The sequence below is a fragment of the Cimex lectularius genome, unplaced genomic scaffold (genome assembly GCF_000648675.2).
Source record: "Cimex lectularius strain Harlan isolate CLEC.00 unplaced genomic scaffold, Clec_2.1 scaffold247, whole genome shotgun sequence".
Taxonomy (NCBI): Eukaryota; Metazoa; Arthropoda; class Insecta; order Hemiptera; family Cimicidae; genus Cimex; species Cimex lectularius.
Genome location: NW_019393016.1, coordinates 438,018 through 464,418, shown reverse-complemented (window position 1 = coordinate 464,418; position 26,401 = coordinate 438,018). Strand labels below are relative to the sequence as shown.

The 26,401-nt window shown below is 31.6% G+C and overlaps 1 protein-coding gene across 3 annotated transcripts in view; it reads right to left on the bottom strand.

The window, feature by feature from the left end:
- Positions 1-25,763, bottom strand: part of LOC106668995 (alpha-actinin, sarcomeric) — a 111,889-nt gene extending 86,126 nt beyond the window's left edge. For all 3 annotated transcript variants that reach the window (XM_014398231.2, XM_014398229.2, XM_014398230.2), the window contains exon 1: positions 25,515-25,763. In XM_014398231.2, the coding sequence (XP_014253717.1) occupies positions 25,515-25,706 (192 nt within the window). In that variant the 5' untranslated portion in view covers positions 25,707-25,763. The remainder of the gene's footprint in view (positions 1-25,514) is intronic.
- Between the last annotated feature and the right edge of the window lie 638 nt (positions 25,764-26,401).

Below are 26,401 nucleotides of genomic sequence, written 5' to 3'. Positions count from 1 at the left end.
GAGGCAGAAAATAATATGGAGGAGTTGAATGTTGAAATTTAAGAATCAAATATTTATGAGACATCTGACTTTGAGAGCTCGTATTTTATTTGAAATAATAGGCTTTCTATTTGTGCAATTATTTATTGATATTTTTCAAACTAAATTTGTGTAGCTAAATCTCTTAACGAAGATTATGTTGTGTGAAAATCCAAATAGGAAGAATAATCGTACAGTATAAGAAATATAGATGAATCCGATGAACTAAACCTACTTGAAAAATTGTGCAACACAGAAGAAATTTGTACTTTTCAATAAAAGAAGGGCGTCACGCAGTTTTCGACGAGGCATCAGCAAAATTTTTCCGTAAATTGATTTGACTGAACGATATACAGGGTGTCCTTTTTGATGGCCCGGTCGAATTTCTCTTGGACCAATGACGTTATTAAAAAATAGAAAAATAAATAAAAATATGGTTTAATATTTTTAGTCTTGTTTCAAATGTTTACCTCTTTGTGGAGAAAAATTATACAGGGTATTTAAGGCCCAGCTCGACTTCCAAGTTTCACATTCGACCCTGTACATCCTGGCACATCATTTTGTAGGAACGCTGAAAACAATGGTGTAATCGGATTTTCAATTGGTCAAAAAATGACAAAGTTATGTCACTTTTAAAATGATGCGTCAGGATGAATAGGGTCGTATTTGACATTTTGAAATTGAACTGGGCCTGAGGTACCCTGCATAATTTGCCTACAAAAAAGGTAAACATTTGAAGCTAGCCTAAGAAACATTTTGTATTTTTTGTTTTTTTGATAGCGTTATTGGTTCAAGATAAATTCAGCCGGGCCATCTAAAAAGGACACGCATAATAACCGAATGGAACTTGTCCCATACTGATAGAAGATATAAATGAAATGTTAGATAGAACTAGGCAGTACGATTAGTTAATTATTTAATCATAAAGTCACAAATGTAAAACTAACCGATAAAGTGAGGATACGGGACTCTTACGACTAATCGTCTTCAGTGAGGTCAAATAAAACTTGAATCTTTGAACTTAGTAATGCTAGATTCTGTTCAAAACCTGATCAAAAATTTAAAAAACCAGGAAAGTTATGATTAATTGGTTTTAATCAACGGTGATCCGGTTCTAAAAATATTAACCTTTCTTAAAATGAAATAACTTTTAAGTAGGTACTTTTCAAATGTATAGACGCAATTGTTCTGAATTCCCGGCTTAGTCCTGCCGTTACCAGCAGCTGACACCACACCTGCCGTTCGCCGGGCCAAACCGACGAGACGTCCATCGGTTTTGTTACAAAAGGCCCTAGAGGATCCCATGCTCGTTGTGCAGAATCGAAATGTTGCCACCGATAAAATTCCGGAAACGAAACTGGAGTGATCACAATCTCTCTGAAATGAGCGGAACCGTCCCACAAATTATCACACATCAAACGGAAAAACCAAATGATCATTCACAGACAAGAAAGAGTGCAGTATACATCTAAAATACTTCAATTGTTTTCTGAAATATCTCAACGTGATGAATTTGAATTCAACAAAAATATTTGAATAATCTCTGAATTCTCGTAGTTCTATCCAATTCAACTTAAACCGTGTGTAATTAATTATTGCAGCAGTAACCGGCCCCAGTACCAAGTGGTTAATTCTGATCTTTTGACTCGACTTTCCACAACTGGAAACCAAACGCATAAACCAATTATTTTTTAACCAAAGATCATTCAATATGGCCAAACAAGTTTCGTAATGAATCCGAACAAAATTCATTCCTGGTGTAAGGCAAAAAACAATCAGTTTCGTGATTTTATAATTCTGTCCTAAATAAAGACTTGGTAAAACTTTGCGTAATTGCAAATGCTAACAGTTGCAGTTTAAGCTGAAATTATTTTTCAGAAACTTTGGGAAAAACATCATGATATCCTATATCTAATTTAAACATTTTTTTCATTTCTTATTACTTTCTGGAAACAATTAAAGGTGAAATCAAATGCATTCAAATTGTGTTGTGGTTTTCCTTAATCTATGGGAAAAATACCATCCGAATTAATGAATTACTGAATGAATTACCGTACCGTTTATACTACAAATCGTCTAAAACCTTTAGCATCTGTATAAGTGGGTCAGGACTGTTCAGATGCACTACCTCTTTAAAATAAATATAATAATGATTATAATGTTATGGATGGAGGTGGAGCTTTCGCTGAACCCCGTACATCCATACAAAAAGCCCAAGCCGATTTTAGTAATGGGGAACGAACGTGATGATAACAATCCTCTGCAAACTTACGGGGAACAAGAAGAATTATTATTGGGGATGTCAGTAGTATATATACTAAATAAAGGTTAGGATCAAGGACCTTCCATCCAGGACTCATATGGGTGAGTGAGAGAAGAAGTTGCCTTTGATTTTTCAGTTTACATCACGCTAGACTATCAAATGCTTGCGTAACTTTGGGGAAGACAGCTGGGCAGTACTTCTTATTTTAAAAGGAAGAAAACAACGCCTACAACGTTGAACTGTCCATTATGGATGACATAAATCAAAAATATTGAACAGGGATTAAATGAAAGGAATCAAGCACGAGATAAACAGGCTGTAGGAGGAGTTTCAAGGATGTTTTCCATCAAGGGAATCCTACAGGACGGTAGGAGAATATGTTGATGGTTCGTTGGGTTAAGGGATTGAGATAATTGAGACAAATTTTCATAGGGTTGGGAAGTATGTAGTTTTTAGGGCGGGTAAAATTTTGCAGGTTATACATTGTCGATAACTATTAAGAATAAATTCACTAATTTCGTGTTCCGCTTGACCAATTAATACATTACAATTAATTAAGGTTTTTAGTTTAGATGAAAAAGTTAATGGCACGAGCGGGATTCGAACCCACGATCTTCGGCTAGATACGCCGCTGCTCTACCACTTGAGCTATCGTGACCTCGATCCACTGGGACATCGACTTCCTCAACCCCACCTTATAAGTTTTCCCTCCTTTTTGCCATTTTTCAAATGTCGTGTAATCGGATTGGATTCTAGACGACAAATGAAATGGCCTAAAGCTAAAAGGAAGGAAAACTCATAAGGTGGGGAAGTTGATGTATTAAGAATAAAATAAACCGAATTCAAGTTTGGTTATGGGGACACTTTTCTAAATTTATCGTGATTGGAAAATACAATGTGAATATAGGATCGAATTAAATGAGATCGAACCTCAATCAAAACCAAAATATTATTGGTGATAGTAAGTACAAAAACTCTCTCTCGTTGCCAAAAACTGTATTCTACACTGTTAGTTATGTATTACATGTACATACATGTATATATGTAACTTTTAACTCAAACATATACATGAAATGTAGTAAAACATGCTCAAGCAGGAACGTACATAAATTTTTAAACTTTAGTTGTATATTCTTTGCGAGAACTTTGATTAAAATTATAATTAAAATTAAATATGTCAGCCAAACCCATTTAATGCATATATGAAATGCCTTATTTTGTTAAAATTTTGAAATATACAAATATCGCCGATTAGAGTAAAAAGTTTGCCATTTGAATGTTCAGAACGTTATACTTAAAGTGAAAATGGGTTTGCTAAAATTGTGGGTTCTTGTTAGAATATTTGAAATGCTATTTGGCCTGACCTTGTTTTACATAGTTAAGTCCATATATATTCAGTTTATCAGTAAGTCGTTCGCTTTACTCTAACGAAATAAGTTGATGGCTGGTATGAATTGCATGAAAAATTTCCAAATCTATTTCACCAACTAGCTCAAAAGTAACAAGTATGCTGAAGGTAATTTTGATTATTTTGCTAATTGTATATACTTGATTATATATTATGCGACAAATACCAATTTTGGATGGCGTTTTAACCAAACTCAACATAACGGTTTTTGCAATAATTTCAACCGACTGCGACTGTTTACTCTCAAAAGCAACATGAATTGTAGGAAGGGTTTTTTCATGTCATTGCGACAATTCACAAACGTTTAAAAGTACAATATGTATACAATGTTGGATATTCATATAAAAATGAACTAGAGCGTTAAAGTCTGTAAAAATATACCAAAGTAATAAATAAATTGTGATAAATTATAATTTACACATCTTTTTTAAAATAACCTAAATATTTTAATGATTTACTTTTCTGAATAATTTAATCATTTGTTTATATAAAAACAGAATAAAAAATGTGTAAATATAAGGCAAAGGCCGTTTATAAACAGACGGGGCCGATGTATAAAAATCCGTCCCTCGTTCTTTTGACCTGTTTCAACGCAAGGGGAGAGAACCCCTTTCGTCCTGTCATTCTTCAAGTCTGTAAATACAGATTTAGATCCACAAGGACTACGGGAAAGACGGCGTCTTTCGGCCAATTTAGAAGGGCGGGCAAACGGCCAAAATTTCAGCAAATCGAGAGAGCCGACTACTTTCTAAGTTTACCCGGTAGTGAAAGCGGTGATTCACTGATATTCCCGACTGAATCACTAGTCGGCCAAGGACGGAAAAGTCTTCTTAAAATTTGTGCCGTTTGTTTTACTATAAGGGACTTAGATGGTGACTCACGAGGACCCAACGACCCCGAGGACTTGGTGGGGCATTGTTTGAGAACAAGGTCCTTCACCCCAGAAAGCTTGATCTAGTGCACATTATAAATGTTTAAACTCTATTGACTTTCCAGTTAAAATTTATTAATCCCCCAAATTCCAAGAAAGGAAAGGAAAGTAAATATATAACTATATATTACGTACGAACGCTATAACAGATATGTCCCGTTGGGAAGAACGGTCACCCATCACTGATAAACCACAATAGAAATCACGACACAAATAATATCATTGTTTTTCTCTTAATCAATTATTGTGAAACCACAATTAGTTTCAAACGTGGTTCATGATTTTTAAGCAAGAAACACAAGGTAATGCATTATTTTTATTAGAGGTGTCAACGTTATCTACGTCATACGTAAAATCATTCCGTCATAGCAGATAATCCCAAAAATTACCCAATTATATTTCGAACAATTTATTGCTGAAGAAATCATAATTAGATGATGACAAGTTTTCCGAAAAATCAGGTCAAAAGGATGAACAGTCAAGTATGAACTATTTATTGAATTACAGTGAAATGTCAATTTTATTTACAAGAAGAAATTGAGCAAAGAGATGCATTACAACCAAATAAATTCATTTTTAAAATTCTGAAACGATGGAAGGGCTGTCACGAGCGGGATTCGAACCCACGACCTTCGGCTTAACCAATGTCACGATAGCGTGGTATATTACATACGCAGCGGCGTATTGAGCCGAAGGTCGGTGTTCGAATCCCGCTCGTGACGCTAATATCTAATCTCAACCAACAACCTTAGATAAAAAGAATAATTAATTGGAAAAATGTTTACATTTCAGAAAAATCTTTTTCTAAATATCACACATAAACAACAATAGAATCTTAAAAAAGAGCAAATACGTTTTCAGCAGACACTACGCCAAGTTAAATAATCAAATGGCACCAATCAAAATGTTTCTCAATTTTCAATAAAAATCCTATCAGGTTTTAATTTAAGAGAGACTTGTAATAATTGGCAAGAACTCTAGGTATTTTCAATCAAAGTACCGTGGCATTTGGATTTACGTAAAAGGACAATTATTTGCTAAAGGACAATTGCGTTATTTTATTATTTATTTTTCAAGCAATTACATTCAACCGTTTTTACGTCCAGGGAATCCCTTCTTTTCAAAAGGGCTCAGTCCTCTTTTATTTGGCCCAGTCTAAAACGAGATAAATCCTCCCAGAGCCAATATTTGTTTTTTTACCTTTCGTTGAATTTTATATATATTTCACTTTGGTACGAGACTTGGGTTTAAAGAATACAAACAGTTGATTGAGCTGTTTTTTATAACAATACATAGTTTGCTACTGCGTCAAAAATTTATAAACGAACAATCAATTAATAACTACAAAATACTTTTGTGAACTAAAATATTATTCAATATATACTCTATTTATTATTACCACTAGTATGCGCTTTGGGTACCCGTAGGTACCTTACAAAAACAAAAGGATCTAAAGACGTAAACCTATCCAAAATGCTTTGGTCCTCCGGGCCGGATCAATCCTTATAGTATTACTCTGCCTATTTAACCATTTTCACATTTACACTGACCAATCCATAGAATAAAATCGACGTGTCATTGTTTAAAACGTTAATCTACCAAAAAAAACTGGATCAAATGTAAATAATAATATTGCTTAGAATTTTGGACAACGCGATGTCTAGGCTATTAGGTCCGACTTCTCGTCTCGTGGGTTCAAACTCAAACGCATTTCTGCTTCGCCATGTTAAGTGAAGAAATGAACAGTGTATTTAACAACAAATCAGCAGCCAGCACCATTTATTTTGATGTTAGTTGCACCATCCTTCTGAGTGAGTCTTCATCATGACATTTCATTTTGCAATAGAGATTTTTAGAGAATTTCACAATTATTGGCTAAAATAGCGTTCATAAACCATAATCTAACAGATAGTGGTGAACGAAATAGTCGCGTATATTTTATTAATCAAAGTTCCAAGTAAACGAGCTTGCCAGTATTTTGCCAGCCTTTGGAAAAAATATGATATGCGAATTGAATGAAGCAGGTAGTGAGAAGATGATGTTTTGATTAGTCCTAACCACCGAAGTCGTGAAAACCAAACGTCAAAAGCGTACTAAAAATTTTCCAGGAAAGAAAATTCTATGTTTTGTTCTTTCGGCTTGTTTCAGATTGACCCAAATCAGCTGGTCGATATAGTTATATGTAATTGCAAAATGCATGGTTTGTTTAAAGGTGACCAATCAATCAACATTGCACTTGAAAGGAAAGGAGTTCTTAACAATGGAATTTTTGAATGTTTCTAATTACCACGCTTGCATGCAATTGCTTGATGATGTGGCATAAACATAATTTCTTTTATCGCAATCTTAAAACATAAACATCAATAATTCTAAAAGTAATGGTTTACAATTTGAATTAAAAATTCCGTGATCCAGACTACTGTTGTCACGATAATACATCACAGTTACGATTATGTCAAATATGCTGACATTTCATAATAATAATATAATAATAATAAATCTTTATTTGCAAGAATGTACATAACATATAAATTTACAACAAAAAATAATATTTTAGCAGGTGTTTTTGGAAATCCTCAGAGAAGTAAACAGAATATATCTTTACAAAAGCATAATAAAAAACAAACGTAACAGAATAAACGTGTAGTATGAAAAAACCAACCAAATTAAATCTTGGCTTTAAAATATCTTAACTGCATACTGCCATAGATTCATTACTTTAAATCCACTGTAATTTTTCGGTATACGGTTTTCGGTATTAAACGGTTTACGAAAATAATTTTAAAAAGTGAGTTTATAGTTACATCCAGAGTCTTAGTGAGCATTTATTGGTACCTCTCCAGGACCATAGGCTATTATGGATTGTGCAAAAGCAAAATTTATTACCATTAAGATTCAATTTTCATAAAGTTGCGTGAAAGTCTAAATTTTTAGAAGAGTTTTCTCAGATGGGAAACCAAAGAATCAATAGGTAAATTAAATCCCAAATTTAATCCAATGTCACACCAAGATATCTAACACAGAAAATAAAACGGAAGGCCAACCAAGAACTCACATCTTTATCATCATAAGTATGAAAAGCAAATTTAAAATTATTAGTATTTATTGTCTTTTTACAGAAAACGATGATGTTTGTTTGTACATGGAAGTATAATTGCGCTCATGTAAATCAACTTTTGAAGTAAAAATTGAGTTTTTGCAATACGTTCTTTGTAAACCGGTCGAAACGGAAAGTACGCCGTCCATTTGGTTATTGGTTGATATCTGCTGATATCAGAAATCGCTTTTTTGGTAAGTGGGCTCCTTGAACGCTAAAGTTCTTTATGTATCTGGGTCCCTCTTTCCTGCTTCCGGACCTGCAAACGGGCAACGGGAATGGGCCTGGGAGAACAAGTAATGCGATTCACAAGAACTCAACCGACATACTTTCTTTGTTATGAAGCCACCGGGTGAACCGATGCCGAAGTGCGTCACCAAGTGAATTTATTCTAATCGCATTTCATTCGTGACTGGACGGATTAATTGTAAACACCTTGTTTTCAGCATTACATGCGTTGTAGACTTTATGGTTTGTAACCACGGTATAACCGCAACAACGGAAAAAGTATATAATTTATACCGCCATTTGATTTAAGATACAATTAATTGTATTGTTCCTTCTTACTAGTAAACCTTTGGGAAATAAGTGTCTCTAGATATGCATCTATTTTTTTTGCAGATTAAGGTAAACTGGTGACCAGAAAGCAATAAAGCCTGGGTTGCATTATATGTACATTTAATATGCATTCTTTAAATATTGATATTCCCTACTGTTTCAAAATCCTGACAATGACTTTCGAAAATGAAAAACTTAAACATAATTTGCGAATTCAAAGTCAATGTATGCATACAACCTAGTGTTATAAACGTATCCTTTTCGAAAACAACTTAATTGTGATGATAATAAATTTTATGAAAAAACGAATATTTTATAGCTTAGTACAATAAAAGTTCCTTTAGGCTGAATTTTGCTAGTTAGTAAATTAATTTTAATTGAGTCGATTTTTATTCAAAATTGTGATATTGTTTGTTACAAGATCACAATAACACAAATTTCAAAAATGAAAAATCGAGCGTTTTAATTTAAATGCTGAAGTACACGTGCTTAGGGTAAAACCTAGTTATCTCTATTTTTCTTGCATAACCACTGAAAGAAAATGGTTTGAATAACATTTATCATTGGTATTAAAATCCATATAACCAACATCAATGCGGTTAAATTTTAAGATATTTTATTATGCTTACAACTTGGGACTTTTAAAATTTGAGGGCTACTCATACGATTTCTCTTCCTTTTAAAGCCTCTCACTGAGCGAAATTTTTAAAATTTCAATTTTTTGTCAATATTTAACAATTAAAAACTGTATGTTTAATAAAATCCGAAAGAAATATGTGATTGGTCATTATTTATCCCAAATAGAAATAAATTAAGCAATAGCTACCTATTTGTTTTATTTGCAACAAATCTAATACGATTGACATATTAAATATTATAACTTTGTAATTATTCGTTTTTGAACAGAAAGTAAGACGCCTGCAGAGCTTCAATTCTTTCTTTTGGTTTTTAGACTTTTAGTTCTTTCTGATTCTTGTTACTCTTTCCGGGCAAAATTGTAATAAAATTGATATTAAAATACTCAAATGATTCCTGATTTTTTTCCAATATTTCCAAAGGGCCCCTAGGGCGATCTGGGCCGGGTGATAAAGTGGCCGTTGCTCAATCCTGGATTGTGGAATCGGATCAAAGATGAGATATCCGTCGATTCCTTTGTCGGGAAATGTAGTAAAGGCTCACCTTCACCGGCCCCACCGCAACAGAATGTGTTGACATTCCTTTGTTATTCCCCATTCCTTCCTTTATTGCCCAATCGACACGGCAAGCTGAAAAATCGGTCGGCGCACAGTAGTCGTCCCAGAAAGGAGGCCTAATTGAAATTATGGCCGGGCTTATGGACAAAGGATTCAATGGTAATTATCAATGGAAGGAAAACGAATAAGGATATTGAAAGTAGAGCTATGGGATATTCTTAGAGCTATTTGTGATTTGAAATGGAATGCTTTTTGCTGGCTACTTTGCTAATAAAGTAAAGTTTTAATGCTTGTCAAGGTATTTATTTTTGAAACATAATCCTTACTCATTTAATAAATTGCATTTCTTTGAGTTGCATCTATGAAAATCTTGTTATAAGAAAATCTGTGGGAATATAACTAATAAAAACATAACATACAAATTAATTATTCTTTTTATGTAAGGTCTTGTTGAGATGAAAAAATTAGTGCCACGAACGGGATTCGAACCCACGACCTTCGGCTCAATACGCCGCTGCTCTAAGCACATGAGCTATCGTTACAGCGGCGGCGTATTGGGCAGAATGTCGTGAGTTCGAATCTCTCTCGTGACACAAACTTTTTCATCACTTCATAAAAAGAATAATTAATTGAAATAAGTAATGTGGTCAATCATACCACAAAAATAAATAGATTACTAACATACAAAGTTAATTTTTGCTCGGTCATACAGGCCTATTTTCGTTGTTCCGGTTTGGTCTGATAGACGTATTTAATCATTTCGCTGTCTTCAGTAGTTAGTTGTTGTTAGTCAATAAAAAATATTGTAACTTGTAGATATTGTAGTAAAAAAAATAATATAATAAAAATTTGAGATAAGTGATTAAGTTAACAAGAACATCAAATTTAGGTTGGCCTTTTCCGATCAACTTTGCCTCCCTCAATCTGTGAGTTGTTTATGTCAAACGTGTCCTTTACACATATCGTTAGAAAAATATCAAAACCGTTTTATGTGTATCTCGTCTTTTGCTGATATTTTATTTGATTACATTGTATTCGATGCCGGATACGAAACCACATCTTAACTCGGAGAAAATGCCGAAAAATAATTGTCAGTATAGCACAGCGGGGGTAGGTGAACGAAAAGAGCCGAGTCATCACCTTGCAATCCTGAATAAGAAATTTCACAATGTAAGAAAAAGTGCTATGTAGAAATGTAAAAGAATTACTTATTTTTCAACTCGCCAAGCCTCCAAGATGTTTCACTTTATTATGTAAACTTTTTCAAATAGCCTCTAATGTTACTTTTTTTTTATTCGGAAGAAAATTTTGTATAAATGAAAAATTCAAAATGCCCCTTATAAATTTGAATAGTGCTCTATTAAGAAGTAAAACCTATTGACATAGAGCGGAAAGTCGTGGGTTCAAATCCCGCTCGTGACACTTACTTTTCATCTCAAATATGACCTTACACAAAAAGAATTATTGACACAGAGTTGAAATAAGCTTTAGTAGAAATGTGATTTCTAACAATGGTTATATTTTGGAAAATGGTAAATCTGTTTTAGTCGGTTTGAATGGAGGTGAAAAATTTCCACATTGGCTTTATAAAGAGATATTCAAGTCATTAAATAAAACTGGTATATTGTTATTATGCTGTCAAACTTGTGGGATAATAGACCTTTAATATCTTATTGTATAAATTGAAAATAAATCATTGGATTTCAATTTACGCCTATTTAAGAGAAAATGGTTATATAGCCCATTAATTACTTAATTAGCGTAAAGCCTCCCTATTTTATACATTGGTTTTTAATAGTTTTTTCCGGTTTTCATATTATCGACATTTCATGTTTTAATATCCTTATAAATTTGATATTATTGTATCCAAAGTTCGAATGGTGTATTCCCGTCCTCCTACAAATAGACATCTGGGAGTCTTGGACGTCGGCGGCGGGGATGGATGGATCTTCATGTTGGTGTGTAGATTTTGTATCGTACGTAAATAAATTTATTGAGCTTGTCTCGAAAGTATAATAAGAATATTTGAGAAATATTGTTTGCTTTGAGTTTTTGTGGTCTTTTGTCTCTTTTAAGGCAATTGATTGACTATGTATAATCTGTGACGGTGTTTAATTATTCATCATTGATCGGTAGCGAAAGGCACGGAACATTTTATTGACGTAACGACAGTGCGTAAAATAAAAAGCAAAAATTCAGAGTTCTGATGAAAATATGTTAGTTATATTAAGGCCAATATCGAGAGATTGTTTATATTATAAAACAAAAACAAAAAATACAAAACTAAACTATTTTGACTTTTTTTTGGTACGACCATATAAAAATAAATCGCATACTTCTTAAATATATCTATGAAAAAGTAAACTTAAATATTTTGTAAATCAATTTTTAGGTATCGAACATAAAATTTCTTTTACTCCTTTTTAAAAAGATAGTTCCTACTCACAGTAAGTTATTTTGCACCGATCCGGATTTCGAGCCCTTTAGCTCATCATCAGGCTGAAGGACTTCTACAACTTTATGATGAGCTAAAGGGCTCGAAATCCGGATAGTTCCAAAACAATTTACTGTGAGTAGGAACTATCTTTTTAAAAAGGATTGAACACCACACTCACTCCATCATTCATCATTTCTAAAATTTCTTTTAAGTGTAATAAATTAAGCTTAAGGGTAGAGTTATTTTCTCAAGTAGGAAATCTTATGTCAAAAATGTTTAAACTCGACTAAAGCAAACTGAATAATTTTAAACAATATGTTTTCTGTGAGCTCTTATGAAAATTGAAGAAAAAATAAGCACATATTTTTAAAAACGCTTTTCAAGTTGCAAAATATTGTCATAATTATTGATTTCGGCCTTAAAGGTTAATTTATCACTACATCTCATGCTATATTATTTCTATTTGCATTATTTATTAATATTATTAAATAACTGGGATCAGACAATGGCAATATTAGATTGATTGGTTTTATGAGAATCAGCATGCTACCGTTTGTATAGGTATCATAAGAAGGTTGTAATCTCTCACCTACACTTTTTAATATCTCTTCAGAAAGATTTTTTTCAGAGGAAAATGCTGGATGGTGGGAAAGAGAATGGTGTTTTTGTTAATAACATCAGATACGCTGCCGACACTGTCCTGCATACAACAAGTCTGCTAGATTTGCAAAACTGATAGAAATCTGTCATTGAAAGCAATGTCATGGGTTGCGACTTCACCCATTGCGAGAAAGGCAAATGGATAATTATCGGTAAAAATATAAAAAATAAATAAACAATAGTTTACAGATCCTTTTGAAGATTGGCGGTGATATCTCTATTGGGAGGAATTGTACATACTAGGTATGGCATCACAAAAATAACGAGGATTCTTTATATGAAATTCGTTTTAGAGTTGAACTATTTAAAAATTCCTACTAGAAAGTTATCACAATCTACCAAAATTCTTAATTGAATAGTTCAATCCTAGGTACTAAGTATACTTTTTCTTTATAGTGTCGAAACTTGAATCCTTACAGACAAATTGTGCAAAGCTGGAAGCTTTCGAAAGGCGTTTGTGCAGACGAACTCTGAAGATATCTTGGAAAGGCAGGGTCATTAATGTGGCTGTGGTACTGCACTGGAATAACAATCTGGTAATCCTCAACACTTCAAAAGAAACAAATTGCAATATTATATAATGGGTAGTTAGAAACTTTCTGCAACTTTTCCTTCGAGGCAAAAGGTTGTGGAAGCGTTGTCCAAGGCTTACAGGTTCAGGCTCCTACCACGTTCTACAAGAACATGGTACGTAAAGGAGAAGAAATGATTTTATATCCACTGGTAATTCTTGAATCAAAATATGTATTTATTACATATGGGTATTTAATTAACAACAGAAATGTACTTAAAGATCAGACTGTATTCTTTGCTAAGAAACATGGCACAAAAATCGATATTAGGTAAGTTCGGAGACATCAATGTGTATCTTGATTTCTTAACAGAAAATTTAAAAGAATGACACAGATTTATATTTAATAATGTAGAAGTTGTACATTTACTTTTAAATTTACAGCTGCAATAAATCTTATTAGAAGAAGTGTGAAACTCTGTCACAGGTATCATAAAGTTAAACACGGACTCCTGGAAATTGCTACATTCAAATGACGTAAAAAATAGTAACAGTGTAAACTATAAAAATATTAAATTAATATAACTCTTTTTGTACAGAAAACATTTTAATAGCTATTAAATACAATTTATGAAAGAAATCAGAAAAAATAATTTATAACATAATTATAACAGCAGCATTTCATTTACAATATTACAGATCAGGAAATAATTTGTTTACTTCAAATTTTAAAGGATTGATTCTTGTATTTCGTAACAGAAAGATTTCGCTATGCTCATAAAATTCAATTTCAAAATTATTCGCTTCTATTTTTGCAACTTGCTTCCAATTACAATTCTTCAGGTTATTTTCAAACCAATAATTTCAACGAATGAAAACTAATTTGACTGTATGTTTGACATTCTTGTAAACCATGCAGGTATTAGATTAGAAACATCTTGACACATCAACCTAACCTAACAGAATTTAAAATTAATTAAAACAACATTTATTGAAAACTGAAGCACGGCCTTTTTTGGTTTTGGACTTCATCAGTCATCCTTACTCAAGATCATTCAAGATCTTACAACAGTTATCGTACAAGATACTGTAACTAAACTGCTTTTAGGCCTGTTTTCAAATGTTGTTTGCTTATTCCTTATAAAAGAAGTTAAAACATCTTAAATATGGGCGTTCAAAGCGTCGTAAATCGTTTCAATTGACGACGACCGGAAGCGAATCATGTTCGTCTTAATTTAGATATCAAATTGTTTCCTAATTTATAAATAGAACGAAATGGATGTTAAAAATTAGTTCAAAGTTTTCTTTTAATAGCGATATACAATTAAAATCTTCATCTTAAAAGCTTCTAGGTTCGTGTGAGCAGGTGAAAGATTATCGAAACTTTCTGCAAATTTCGAGCAATTATAAACAACAAATTTTTAAAAGTTACTTAATACAGATGATTCTCAGAATAGATACTAAGATTGATTAAACATAGTATGTTAATTGTTTCAGCAATGAACTATGAAGTAATTTTCGTAACTTCGGTTCTTATTTAATTTTATTTATTTAGATGCTTTTAGACCCTTGTTGCTAGAATATTAATTGGCTTTTTAACATATTGATCAAACTTTGGAATCAATTTTTTAGAAAATGTAAAAGATCATCTGTTAAAATATAATATCATTAGCTGATTAATAGTGACTTTGTAATTGCGCTATAAAATAAATGGCGTTAACATCCTTAACAGTTTAATAACCCCTATCAGCGGTTGAAATTTTTCTATGCCCCATAAATAAATCACCATACCAAAAATGTCACAATTAAAAGAAACAAAATTAAAAATAAACAATTAAAAATTTTCTAGCATCGTATAAATTAATTTTTTTTCACAGCCTACATGGATTTGTAAAATTTAAACAATGTTTATAAATCCCAGGCCCTGAAGATGATCTCAATAAAGATCGAATCGTTGGCACGAGAAAGAAAATGTTTTTTCTAAAACCTACGTCACACCAGACCGCATCTCATGATCTCCGAATATTCATTGACTAACGGTCACTAAACTATCACACAATTAAAACAATTTTTTTGAGCACTCTACTGTAGATATGTAGTACGATGGAAAGAGAAAGATTTCGCCATCTGTTTCGTGACAGTGAAAAATCCTATCATCAAAATTACCAGAAAAAAATTACCTGCAGTTTAGAAATCGAATAGCTGAGCAAAATTGTAGAATTTGACTTTTGGTCATTTGCACATTACTTTTTAGAAAAGATTTTTTGAATATACATTTTATTTAAAATGTTTTTATAATTCTGTTAATTAAAGAAAAATTAATACCTCACTAATAGACAATACATTATTCACTAAAATAATTAAATAGTTTTGGAAGAATGAAAAATTCATTCGTATTTAATGCAAGTAAATTCCCTCTTACAAAAACTTTCTAATTCTTATAATTCTACTGTTGTTAGGTCACTGCACTATATAAATTAATATGTGTTCGATGATAAATAAAATACTGTTATGCTTTTGAAAAAAACAAATATTTGGAATTTTTAAAAACTGTGGCCTTTAAGGTGAGGTTTTCTTAAACATTGGGGCCGAAGAATTTTGTTTTAAGACAGACGTAAATTCAAAAACATAAATTATGACGTTAAAATTGTTAATCAAAGTATTTTTTATGATTAAGATATCAGATAGCGTTCAATTTATAAATAAATGTAATAATGAATTAAATGTTTGTTCCGGAATGTTGAGAGTCTTATCACGCTCACTGAATACGAATGGGGTGGAAATATATTGAAATTTGATTATCAAATGCTTCTGGTTAACATGATTGAATCATTTGTTGTTTAGATGGCGATTTTATTATTTTTATTAATTATAATTAAGAGAAAATTTGAATAATGTATTTTTTTATAGAACCATATCCGTCATGAAAATATCGAAAGGACCCAAACTATACAATATTTTTTGTAACAACAAACTGAAATTTTGAATTATCGCACGCTAAAATAAAAAAAGCAAAACAAAGCAAAAGAATTCACATTCATTTTAAGTACGAAAAATGAAGATTTTCAATACAATCAAATTTCTTAAAGTCAGAAATAAAGAATGAAAAAATTAATGTGTTGAAAAAAATCTAAATTATAATTGGTTTAGACAGTAATAATTCTTACAGAATGTATGAAAAATAATTTTGATGCATTTCTTGATATATAAAAATTGGTTTGTAGTTATTACCACCAAAACTGGTTGGTTGTAAACCAACCAAGATAAGGTTTTTGCGGATATGCTCTACATATTGTATTTTCTTTCTATTCACAGCGACCTAATAAAATTTACTGTGGATTGACCCTACCTTATTCTCATACCGTTGAAAGTGCACTCTCCTTTAGGAGGAGTAAAAAATATGTTTACTTTCCAAGTTACCTTATCCTAAGTAGGTCACACAATTACATATAATTCGACCTTGTTGGTTGGCAAAGTTAAGTGCTACAAGCTTTACCCACCTTTTTAAAATAGGGCTTCATTGATCAATAGCCGGAGAAAATACCTAATTTTTTCTTAATTCTAAGCTGTTGAAGCCGTTTTTGTTTGGAATAGACCTGGCCTAATTCAGTGGGACCCACCGTCTTTTCTATCTAGAAAGTATTTCAACGTCCTGATGAAGGAGATTATTCCATTTTACGCAATGGAAAGGTATCTACTCATTTTTTTATATAATTCAACTTATCTCCTGTCACGACCCCCAACTGATATATTCCTCGATAGCTTGACAAAGGAACTGTGTTTTTATTTTATTTCAAATTGGCCTTATCCTTAATTGCTAAATATAAAATTATAATAGTACAAGCTGAAGTCAATGAGATCAAGATAATTTATATAATATCGGTTATAGATTATAAACGGATGCGAAGTTCTTGAAAATTGTTGATATATGCAAAGTTTTGATTAAGGATGTAGACTGAAACTGCCGAGTATGTATTGGACTGAGAGATTTGTCAAAATGAATTTCCGACCAGGCTTATCAAGAATGACCCCGATGCAAGTCATGCTCTCCGTTGTTGAAGGAAGCATGGGCCGTAGGATGGGCCGGTAGGCACCTTTAACCACCACCACCACCACTCTTCTTTTCTTTTCTTCTTGCAGACGTTTCAAGGACGCCGACTCCAGGACGTCTTTTCTCTCCGGGGGAGAATCCAGTTTGGTGGAGTAAAACGGGGCCGATTCACTCCGCCGGCTGGAGAATCCACTCTTTCAACCCGTCGTAAAACCGCCGGCCGGGCAATGAATCAACAGGCTAAAATTAAAACCCGTATGATTTTAATTTAGAACTGAACTGTGGGTCCGGTGCCATCGTATTTTTTTATGAATTTTCGACCGCCCGAGCATAAAAGCCCCCTTTGGGCCAAACCCAATCCTCAATATGCTCTCCTTAACCTCTTTGCTAAATAGTTTCGTTGTAAAGCGATCGGAAGTCGTAATATCAGCCAAGAATGAAAATGTTTAGTTTTTCTTTGTTTTATATTTTTTTTAGAAATAAGAATACGTTAATCTAAGTGAAAATAACACATTTTCAGATTTTTCCAAATGATTAATATTTTCAAAATAAAAGAAATTAAGTACTCACTTCAGTTAGTTATTCATAAATTTTATGCCTTTATGATTTACAATAATTATCTATGTTTTGAAGAATGGACAATAGTTTTCAATGGTGTTATAGTGGTTAAATATTAAAAAAAAATCAATATTTGATCGATATAACCTAAACGCTTCTTTTGGACTTTAAACTTAACCCAGTAAAATTTTTAACACATTATTAGGCTTTTTTATCTTTTTTCACACTACAACATATTGAAACTCAGATTTCACCAAGCAATTAACGGGAGCTTACTTGCAAATTTAACTAGAATTGTCCTATAAAATTTATATATTATTTTTATGTTTTTAACAAACGCTTTACAAGTTTTTGATTATTTATGTAATATAATAGTGGAAAGAATAATAAATGTTATATTATTATAGAAGACATTTCTTTTTTAAAGGTTAATTGATTCATTTTGATAATAATATTTGCCAAAATCTTTTTTTGTTTTGATCAGTAACGTTTTGGTCAGACGTTCAGACAATTATAAGGATATCAACATTTCATTGTAAAATTTTCTTATGAAACCAAGAGAAACTATTTTGATATGATCAAAACTGCCATTGCAACAAACTCGTTTAGAAAAAGGGAAAAAAAGGCAAGACTTGCTATCGCTTTGTTACTGCGATGAGAAGATAAAAGGATTTTCTCACCCTAGCTATCTTTCCCACAAATATGAGAAGAAACGAACACTTTTGAAATAGCACGTATTGTTCAAATCGTAACATTCGTAACTATTTTTCCATTTTTTACCACCAAACTTTATACTAAATTGGCAAATTCGGAGCAAATTCTTTTTTTTTATTAGCAATCTTTTCAATTTAACATATTGTTTGTTTCTTTTGGCCAACTAATTTTTGTTTTTATAGACTTTATTCTAGACGGTTTTGATAGTAAAATATACTTTATCCAATATTATTTTTTAATAGATATCAAGGCTAAAGATTATCTGGGTTTTCACGATCGTTGAACCCAATAATCGTTGATTGATTTTTTAACCAATTTTCCGCCAAACTTGATTCTTTGATTACAAAAAAAAATTAGAATAAAACTTTAATATTTATCATATCGCTTTATATGAAAATTGAAACAAAGATGAGAACTTTACTTAATTTTACACTAAGGGTTACAGTACATTAATAAATTGTTATAATTTATAAAAATAATTAAAACTATTTTGAACTTCATTTATTTTCAACTCTGATTCAAAAATATGTTGTTTAGCATGGTTTATTATCAAAATGAAGCACTGGATCTTTCTGTCTTCTTTTAATATGTTGTTTAGTAAAGTTTCATAAAATCGTAGCATATTTATTTCCATGAAAGAATAAAAACTTTTTTTTATTTCTTTTATCAAATAACAAGATATTTGTACATTTATCACAAGTGAAATTAAGCTAAAATAACATAAATTTTAGGAATTTATTCCGTAATAAGTTTTTAAAAAATCTACGTTTTTTATCGTAAACCAATTACTTTGAATTTTATTTGTAATTTTGTAAATTTTTTTTAATATATAAAATTCTGATTTATACATAACAACATTTAAAAACAATAGAATCGAATTTAGGTAATATAGAAAAAATTAAATTCACAATTTATTTACTATATTTATTTATTTTTGCGTTTGTATTTTTGTATCAGTGAGAGCAACATTCATAGCATTGTTGCCAACCAATTAAAAAAGTAGATGATTTAGGGATAATCATAGACTAGCACATAAATTAAACCAAATACAAATATACAAAGGATTCTCAATTAAAAGTAAAAAAAGTTTCCCAATAAGTGACGCAATTTGGAACTTCAGTAAAAAACATAAATCAATTATTATACGTATTATTAAAGCGTTGTTGTATAAAATAAGTCCCAATATATTTTTGTTAATTTGTCAAAAAAAAATCTGACGTCGGACTGAAATGCATTTCTGGGTTCGACTTCAACCTTACTCGACAGTTTTTTGGTTAAGCTCTGCATGTAATTTTACTGAAAACTTTTGAACACGAGTGAATTAATAAAGAATGGGTGAGAAAGAGGAGAAAACGGTTTCAACACTAGCCAAGTGATTTTTGATGTATCACTCTATCGGCTGACACGGTTGTCGTGGTAGATTATTTAGCATCTTTAGCGAATGAGTCAACGAGTCCCATTATTATAAATAACAACCGTTACAAAACATCGGGGTAAATGAACTGTAATGACGAAACATTATGTAAAATTTTAAACCTTTTTACCTTAGTTTGAATTTTATTCTGATCTAATTCGTTTTGAACAGAAATTTGATTTTTTTTACAATTAATTTATGTTATAAGACATCAATTGTGATATTTTTTCTATATTTCGTATCAATAGATGACTTCAGTTCTAGTGAAAAAGACAGTGTTAAACGAAACTTCACTAATACGATTTCATGCCAACTTTCAGGACGGCCATTGAGGCACTAAACTAACTCTGATCTTATCACAAACTTAAACAGACTTTCGTGTCCATTTCAACTAATGTATTTGAAGGACCGGTCAATGGAGACACTCGACGTGGTAAAAATCGATATAATCCCCCAGACGTTCAAATATGCCACGTAAACCGTACGGACTGAGATATCTCCACCTCCATTTTCTCACTGATGTATTTTATAAAAAATCCCATCTCCTGTCCATTCTATAGTGTTTCCCTAACGAAATTGTACTAAAACAGAATCCTATCTGTAACGGGGTTGTGTTTTATATATGTTGGGAATGTTGCCAGGCTCATAATAGCTCGCACCCTGGGCCTCTGACTCAACGCAAGGCTTTTATCTCCGAACCAGATATCACCGACAGTCGTTAGTTACTCGGGATAATTTTGAATTTAATAAAGACTCTACTCATGTTACAGCCAACTAACTTTCTAGATTTCTAATAAAATCCTCGTTAAAGTCTGATCCTGTTTTTGAAATTAGGGGTAGTTTTTTCGTCAACGTGACGAGGGATTTTTCTGCAATAATCAAAAAGAGGTTGTTACGGTCATGGGAATGTCGGTAATCATAGAAGGAGCCAGGAAGGCACGACCAGTTTATGACCTGCTCAGATCATTAATTTCATCAACAGGTAGACAATAGAGCCGAAGATAACGTAGAGAACTTTCCTTTCCTAATTGTTGAATTATAAAATAGATCATCAAATTTTTGCGATTATCCTGATTAAAAAATAATGTTTCATAGAGAATTTTTATATTTCCAGATCTTGATTTTATAATCCATCGGTACAAATCCAATTTCTAAATATTTTTCAAACTGTGAGGTTTTAATTTGTCTAAAAGGTTAATTAATATCGGTTTGAGTTTAGTCTTTGTGGATTTAGATGTTTCTTCTCTCTTCGTTACCAAGAGAAATGTTTCTTCCAACTCTAGACTTAGAAAAGATTTTTTTTTATTTAGTGAACGATCCTTTTTTTATTTTTAGTGTGTAGTGGAAAAAAACGTTTTACATAAAATCCAATACAATTTAGGTACTACATTTTTTCATTTGTCAGTTAAAATCCTACACATTTTATTGTAACTTTTCAAACATTAAGGTTCCAATTTTTTTAAAGCTAAACTATTGAGACGAATGTGATATTATTTTTCCAAGATCTAAGAAGACTTGTTGTTTCCATTTGTTAATACTAGATCTTAACGTAGAAAATTTTTTTTCTGTAAATTATTTTTAGCACATTTTGACTCACAGTTGCCATACGTTTTGTTATCAATAATGTATTGTAGAAACCTTTTACGTTTTTCAAAACTGCGTTTTAAAATTTGCAATTCAATGTTAATAAATTTGCAAAAATTTAAATGTTAATGCTTGTAAAATTCCATACTGAAATCAGATACAGGGATCTGATTGACTTTATTGTTTATATATGAATCCTTGATAGTCTGGCTGTTTTTAATGAACTGAAAACTATAATTTAGTTTCTAATCATTTGCACAAATAGTTTTTCGTATATATATCGAATATGTATTGTTTAAAAAAAATTACAAAAATTTATTATACGATTTATTATATTAAAGAAAAAATGAAAAATAGTTTCTTTATAGAAAAAATTAATATCTAAATAGTCATATAACTCATTCTAAGATTTATAATTTCTGTTTTGCATAAGAAGGATGTTTCAACTTTTTTCAGTGTTGTTCTTAATCTGAACGAAGTGCGATAAAAATACAGTTTGTTGCTCGGAAAGTGCAAACTTTTGCCATATTAGCTTATGTCCTTATATGGCTAGTATTTGCATTTTTCCCAATAGGTAAATATGTTTAAGATTACGATTTCTAATCTTAATTTCTAAGTTAAACATTTCGGTGTTTATGAGAAATCTCAACAACTTAAAAAACCTCTGACAGAGATACCGTCAAGGAAATTAAAAACATTTACTTTCGCCTTTTATTAAAATCAATTAATTAAGATAATACAAAATAAAAACAAGTCAGAAATTACGTCCTTATTAATAAGATTTCGATAGCGTAATTTTACATTTAATCGACCCCAATTGATAACTTCTGTAATCAAACGTGTTGCTTCAACAGTGTTTGCAAACAATTGAACTTCCTCTCTCATCTCGTTGAAAACAAATCGAAGGAATTATCCTGACTTGCAAATATATTGGTTTTTAAATTCATTCCTGTTCGAATATCCGACTCACGATCAATGTAAATACGTTAAGAAACATAAACTTTTGCATAAAAATACAAAGGTTTACTATGATACGTTGAAGAAAAGTATTTTCTTAGAAATAATTGCACTAATTTAAATTTGAACCTCGTCCACAGAGATGTACTTTAGCTCTGGAACGTAATGAAAGAGTGAAAGGTAGTCCACCTGTTGTCCCAAACAAAACTAGGTCGATTAAATTAACGAATTTCTGACAAACGCTCTAATTTATCGCGGCTGTATTTAACTACAAACATTTAAATACATATTAACGAAAGTAAGTAGGAAGGAATATTAAAAAAAAAAAAAAAACATTAGCATCTTAAAGACTAAAGTGATTTTTCATTAAACATAATTTGTTTTAACATTTATTAGGTTTCGTGGTCAGCTTGACCAAATAAATTCTTTTCAATTAATTAAGGTTTTGGTTGAGATAAAAAAGTGAGTGTCACTAGCAGGATTCGAACCCACGACCTTCGGCTTGATACGCCGCTGCTGTACCACTTGAGCTATCGTGACCTCGATCCACTCAGACACCAACTTCCCATCGCAACCACAAAACTTTCTTTTAAATATCATCAAATCTTTCTTAACATACAAATTGAATTATTATAAACATTAATGTATACTTTATAACCATAATAACTCTATAGGATTGAATAATGGATAAAAGATTAATATATGTTTTTTCTTTACATGTATGGCCGAACAATTAGGTGATTTTGATTAATCTAATCAATCTATTAAGTTGAACAACTCGATGAAAACATTTCATAAGACTTTAATTTCCACGCTATTTTTATTTGATAGTATCTAGAAGACTTCGTTATGACAAATAAATATGTGGCTGTACAATAATCCTGTACAATTTAGGTTCATGGTTCAAATTCTTCCAAAACCCACAAGTTTAATTTTATTATACATATTATTTTACACCATCAACCAATATCTGCCCAGAATGTACATTGTGTCTATTGTGTTTCACAGATTAATCCAAATAGTTTTTTTTTTTGGACTGATTAAATTAACAAATTATGAGTATTCTTAAGTTGAATTTATCATGAAGCCATTACATGTAGAAATTATATAATAAACTTTCTAACAGAACGATCTAAGTATAACTGAAAAAATGAAGAAACGAGCCGTGCAGCATCACTAAGGCAAAGTTGTAAAATTGACCTCTTTTTTATTGCTTTGTTCTAATTTACAAACTATTCATAAACTAAATCAAATTGTTTGACTACCAATAAAAAATACCCAAATTTATAACCAGTTATTTAAAAATAGGATCCTTCTTAGACTTTTAAAAGTTTTTGAACTATATTAAAAGGGATGTTTTGTTGTTTCTATTTATGGTATTACCAATTTGCATAATGTATATTTCAACATGCGAAATTTCAGACCCGCCCGCCAGTCCATTCATGTCGAACAACTGACCTTTCGATTGTAATTTACCGTTAACGCACATTTCCCATGAGAGCAAAGGCGTTGGAAGCTAAAGCTTAATTTATCCGCCCAGGGAAAAAAAGGGAATTTTTCTCTAGGAGCAGAAGCATTTTATGTCAAGGTCTAAGTTAAAAAAAAATGTGTGTGTGTGTATGTGTGTGTGTGTGTATGTGTGTGTGTGCCTATCTCTGCAAGTGTTTGAATTACACTTGCAATTAAAATTGCAAATTAAAACATCCATCATGTGAAAGTATTTTTTAAATAAACTGAATATTTTTCTTAAAAATATACAGTGATAAGATATCTCTAACACAACTTTTGCCAGCTGTTGCTATATTAGTTAGTTATAAAACGAAATTTATTCACTATTTTCTTTAAAAAAAAGAAACCTTAAAGAAAAATATTGAACAAATAGTGGAAATATACATAATCGTCAATTAAATTAGATTTAAATATAAAATAAATTCATAGAAGTAACCCTGCAGACAAGCTTAGAATGTAAGATCATGTGCAAGGAATAATATGACAATATGCATGTAACCTACAAAAAGAAAACTTTTGTCTATTTGGCATTAGCAGTAAAAGTTAATTTTAATCATTACTCATGGTTAGGAATGGTTAATGTGAAAAGTACTTTATACATTAGTAAATTGTTAATATTAAAGGAATAAATTCATGATTATAGTTCAATTTTGTAACTTCGTCTTTATTGTACATTTTTCAGGTTAAGGCAATTTTTAAATTTTTATTTTAATGGATGGAACGATCGTAAATGGGGCGATCTTGGTATTCCGACACCCTGTGTATTTATAGATACTCAGAGGAGCAAAAGTTAAAAAAAGGTCACCCACGTAGTAAAACTGCAGGTTTCATTACATTCTTACAGAAAAACATAAAAAATGCAATAAAAAGAACAATTTAAAATTATTGTCGAGTCATCTGGACAATGGGAAACCATCCCATTTATCGATCATAATATCGAATGATTGAAGGTTAAAATTAATTAGTTAGTACATATTTAACCATCATTTACAAAATTGTACAGGTTTTCATTAATTAATTATTTATTATTATAGATACTTTTTTTTTATAAATGTGATCATTTATTAGATTGTTTTTAATATGTAATTTCTTAGATATTTGTTGTTAGTGATTTTGAAGGTAAAATATTATTTGCAAGTATTATATGAAAAAAGAAAAATCACCAAATGTTAAAAGAAAAAAGTATCTCGATGGTTCAATAAGGATTTATTTATTTATGATATATATTATTTACTAGAAACGAGCTGGTGTTAAATTTCGTTCTACGACATCAAGAATTGGCAAAAATAGCTATGAAAATCTTTTGGCTAGAAAGCAATTAGGTCACCAAGGCTAAATTCTTGAGGCTCATTTTGCATGTACGCATTTCTGGAGGTGTTCTCTTTTGATCATAAATGTTTATGCAGACCATGGGCAATCTCATAAATACAGTTTTTATGCGAAAGTTTTAGTGTAGGCAGATTTATCCTCGTAATCGTACCATAATCAAGTAGAAATTTTGTAGGGGTTGTTTTCTTAAACGTTATTTATTGATAAGTAAAGAATTTCTTCCTATAGAAATAATTTCATTAATTTGTTGCTTTTTTGGGTAAGATTAAGAGGATCATCCTTATCCTTTGGTAACGTTAGGATTGTTATGTTGATGGGTCACCTTTTTCTGCTGTTTTTCCCAAGCAGGGTCGAGGAGGCCCTCGCGCTCCCATTCTTCCTCCGGCTCCATGTAGCCGTCGCCGTACTGGTCCAAGCCGTTCATCCTGTTCTCCGCTTTCGGGTCGGAATGGATATTCGAACTTGAAAATGGTAAATTGAAGCTGAGCGTATGAGCCGGCACGACACTCAACATACACGAGAAGGATCCCTGTCCAGGGTCCGACAACCACTGGACGCCCACGGCATAACAGCCGTCTCCCCCTCCGAAAAAGAACCGCGCGCATGCTCCCATCCACTCCATCCTTCCCAACGATATTCCAGCAAATTGAGCAATTAAAAAAATTCGTTCGCTAATTGTTTTGAACGATTTATCGAATTTCACAAAATACCAATCAAATGTTACTTCATTACATTTTATAAGAGCAATAAAAAATGAAAAAAATTTAAAAGCTCACTACAAAACAGTCTTTTGTTGAAATCTAATTCCTGCCAAGCTTTTTTCAAAATTGACCTAGTGCATCCACCTAATGGGATTAATTTTGTGTGAAATTATGTCACTAATCAATATTAGCGATTGTAATTTCTGAAGTTATTTCGGAAAATAGTATCATCCGATGCCACAGGGCAGTACACAAGACGACTGCATGGTCAGGACATTCAAAAATTTGCATACAATCAGTTTTGAGAAAAAGAGACAAACTTTTATACAGATACAAATGCAACCGTAATGATGTGACCACCAATTCCAAAACGATGATGGACCTGTTGATAGCCGTAAAAGAGGAAATAGAGGAACTGAGGAAGTTCGTAAGTAAAGATCAGCAATCTCTTGCTGATTAAATGGAGGTCTTTATTTCTGAATTACACGATAGAAGAAGAAGAGAAAAT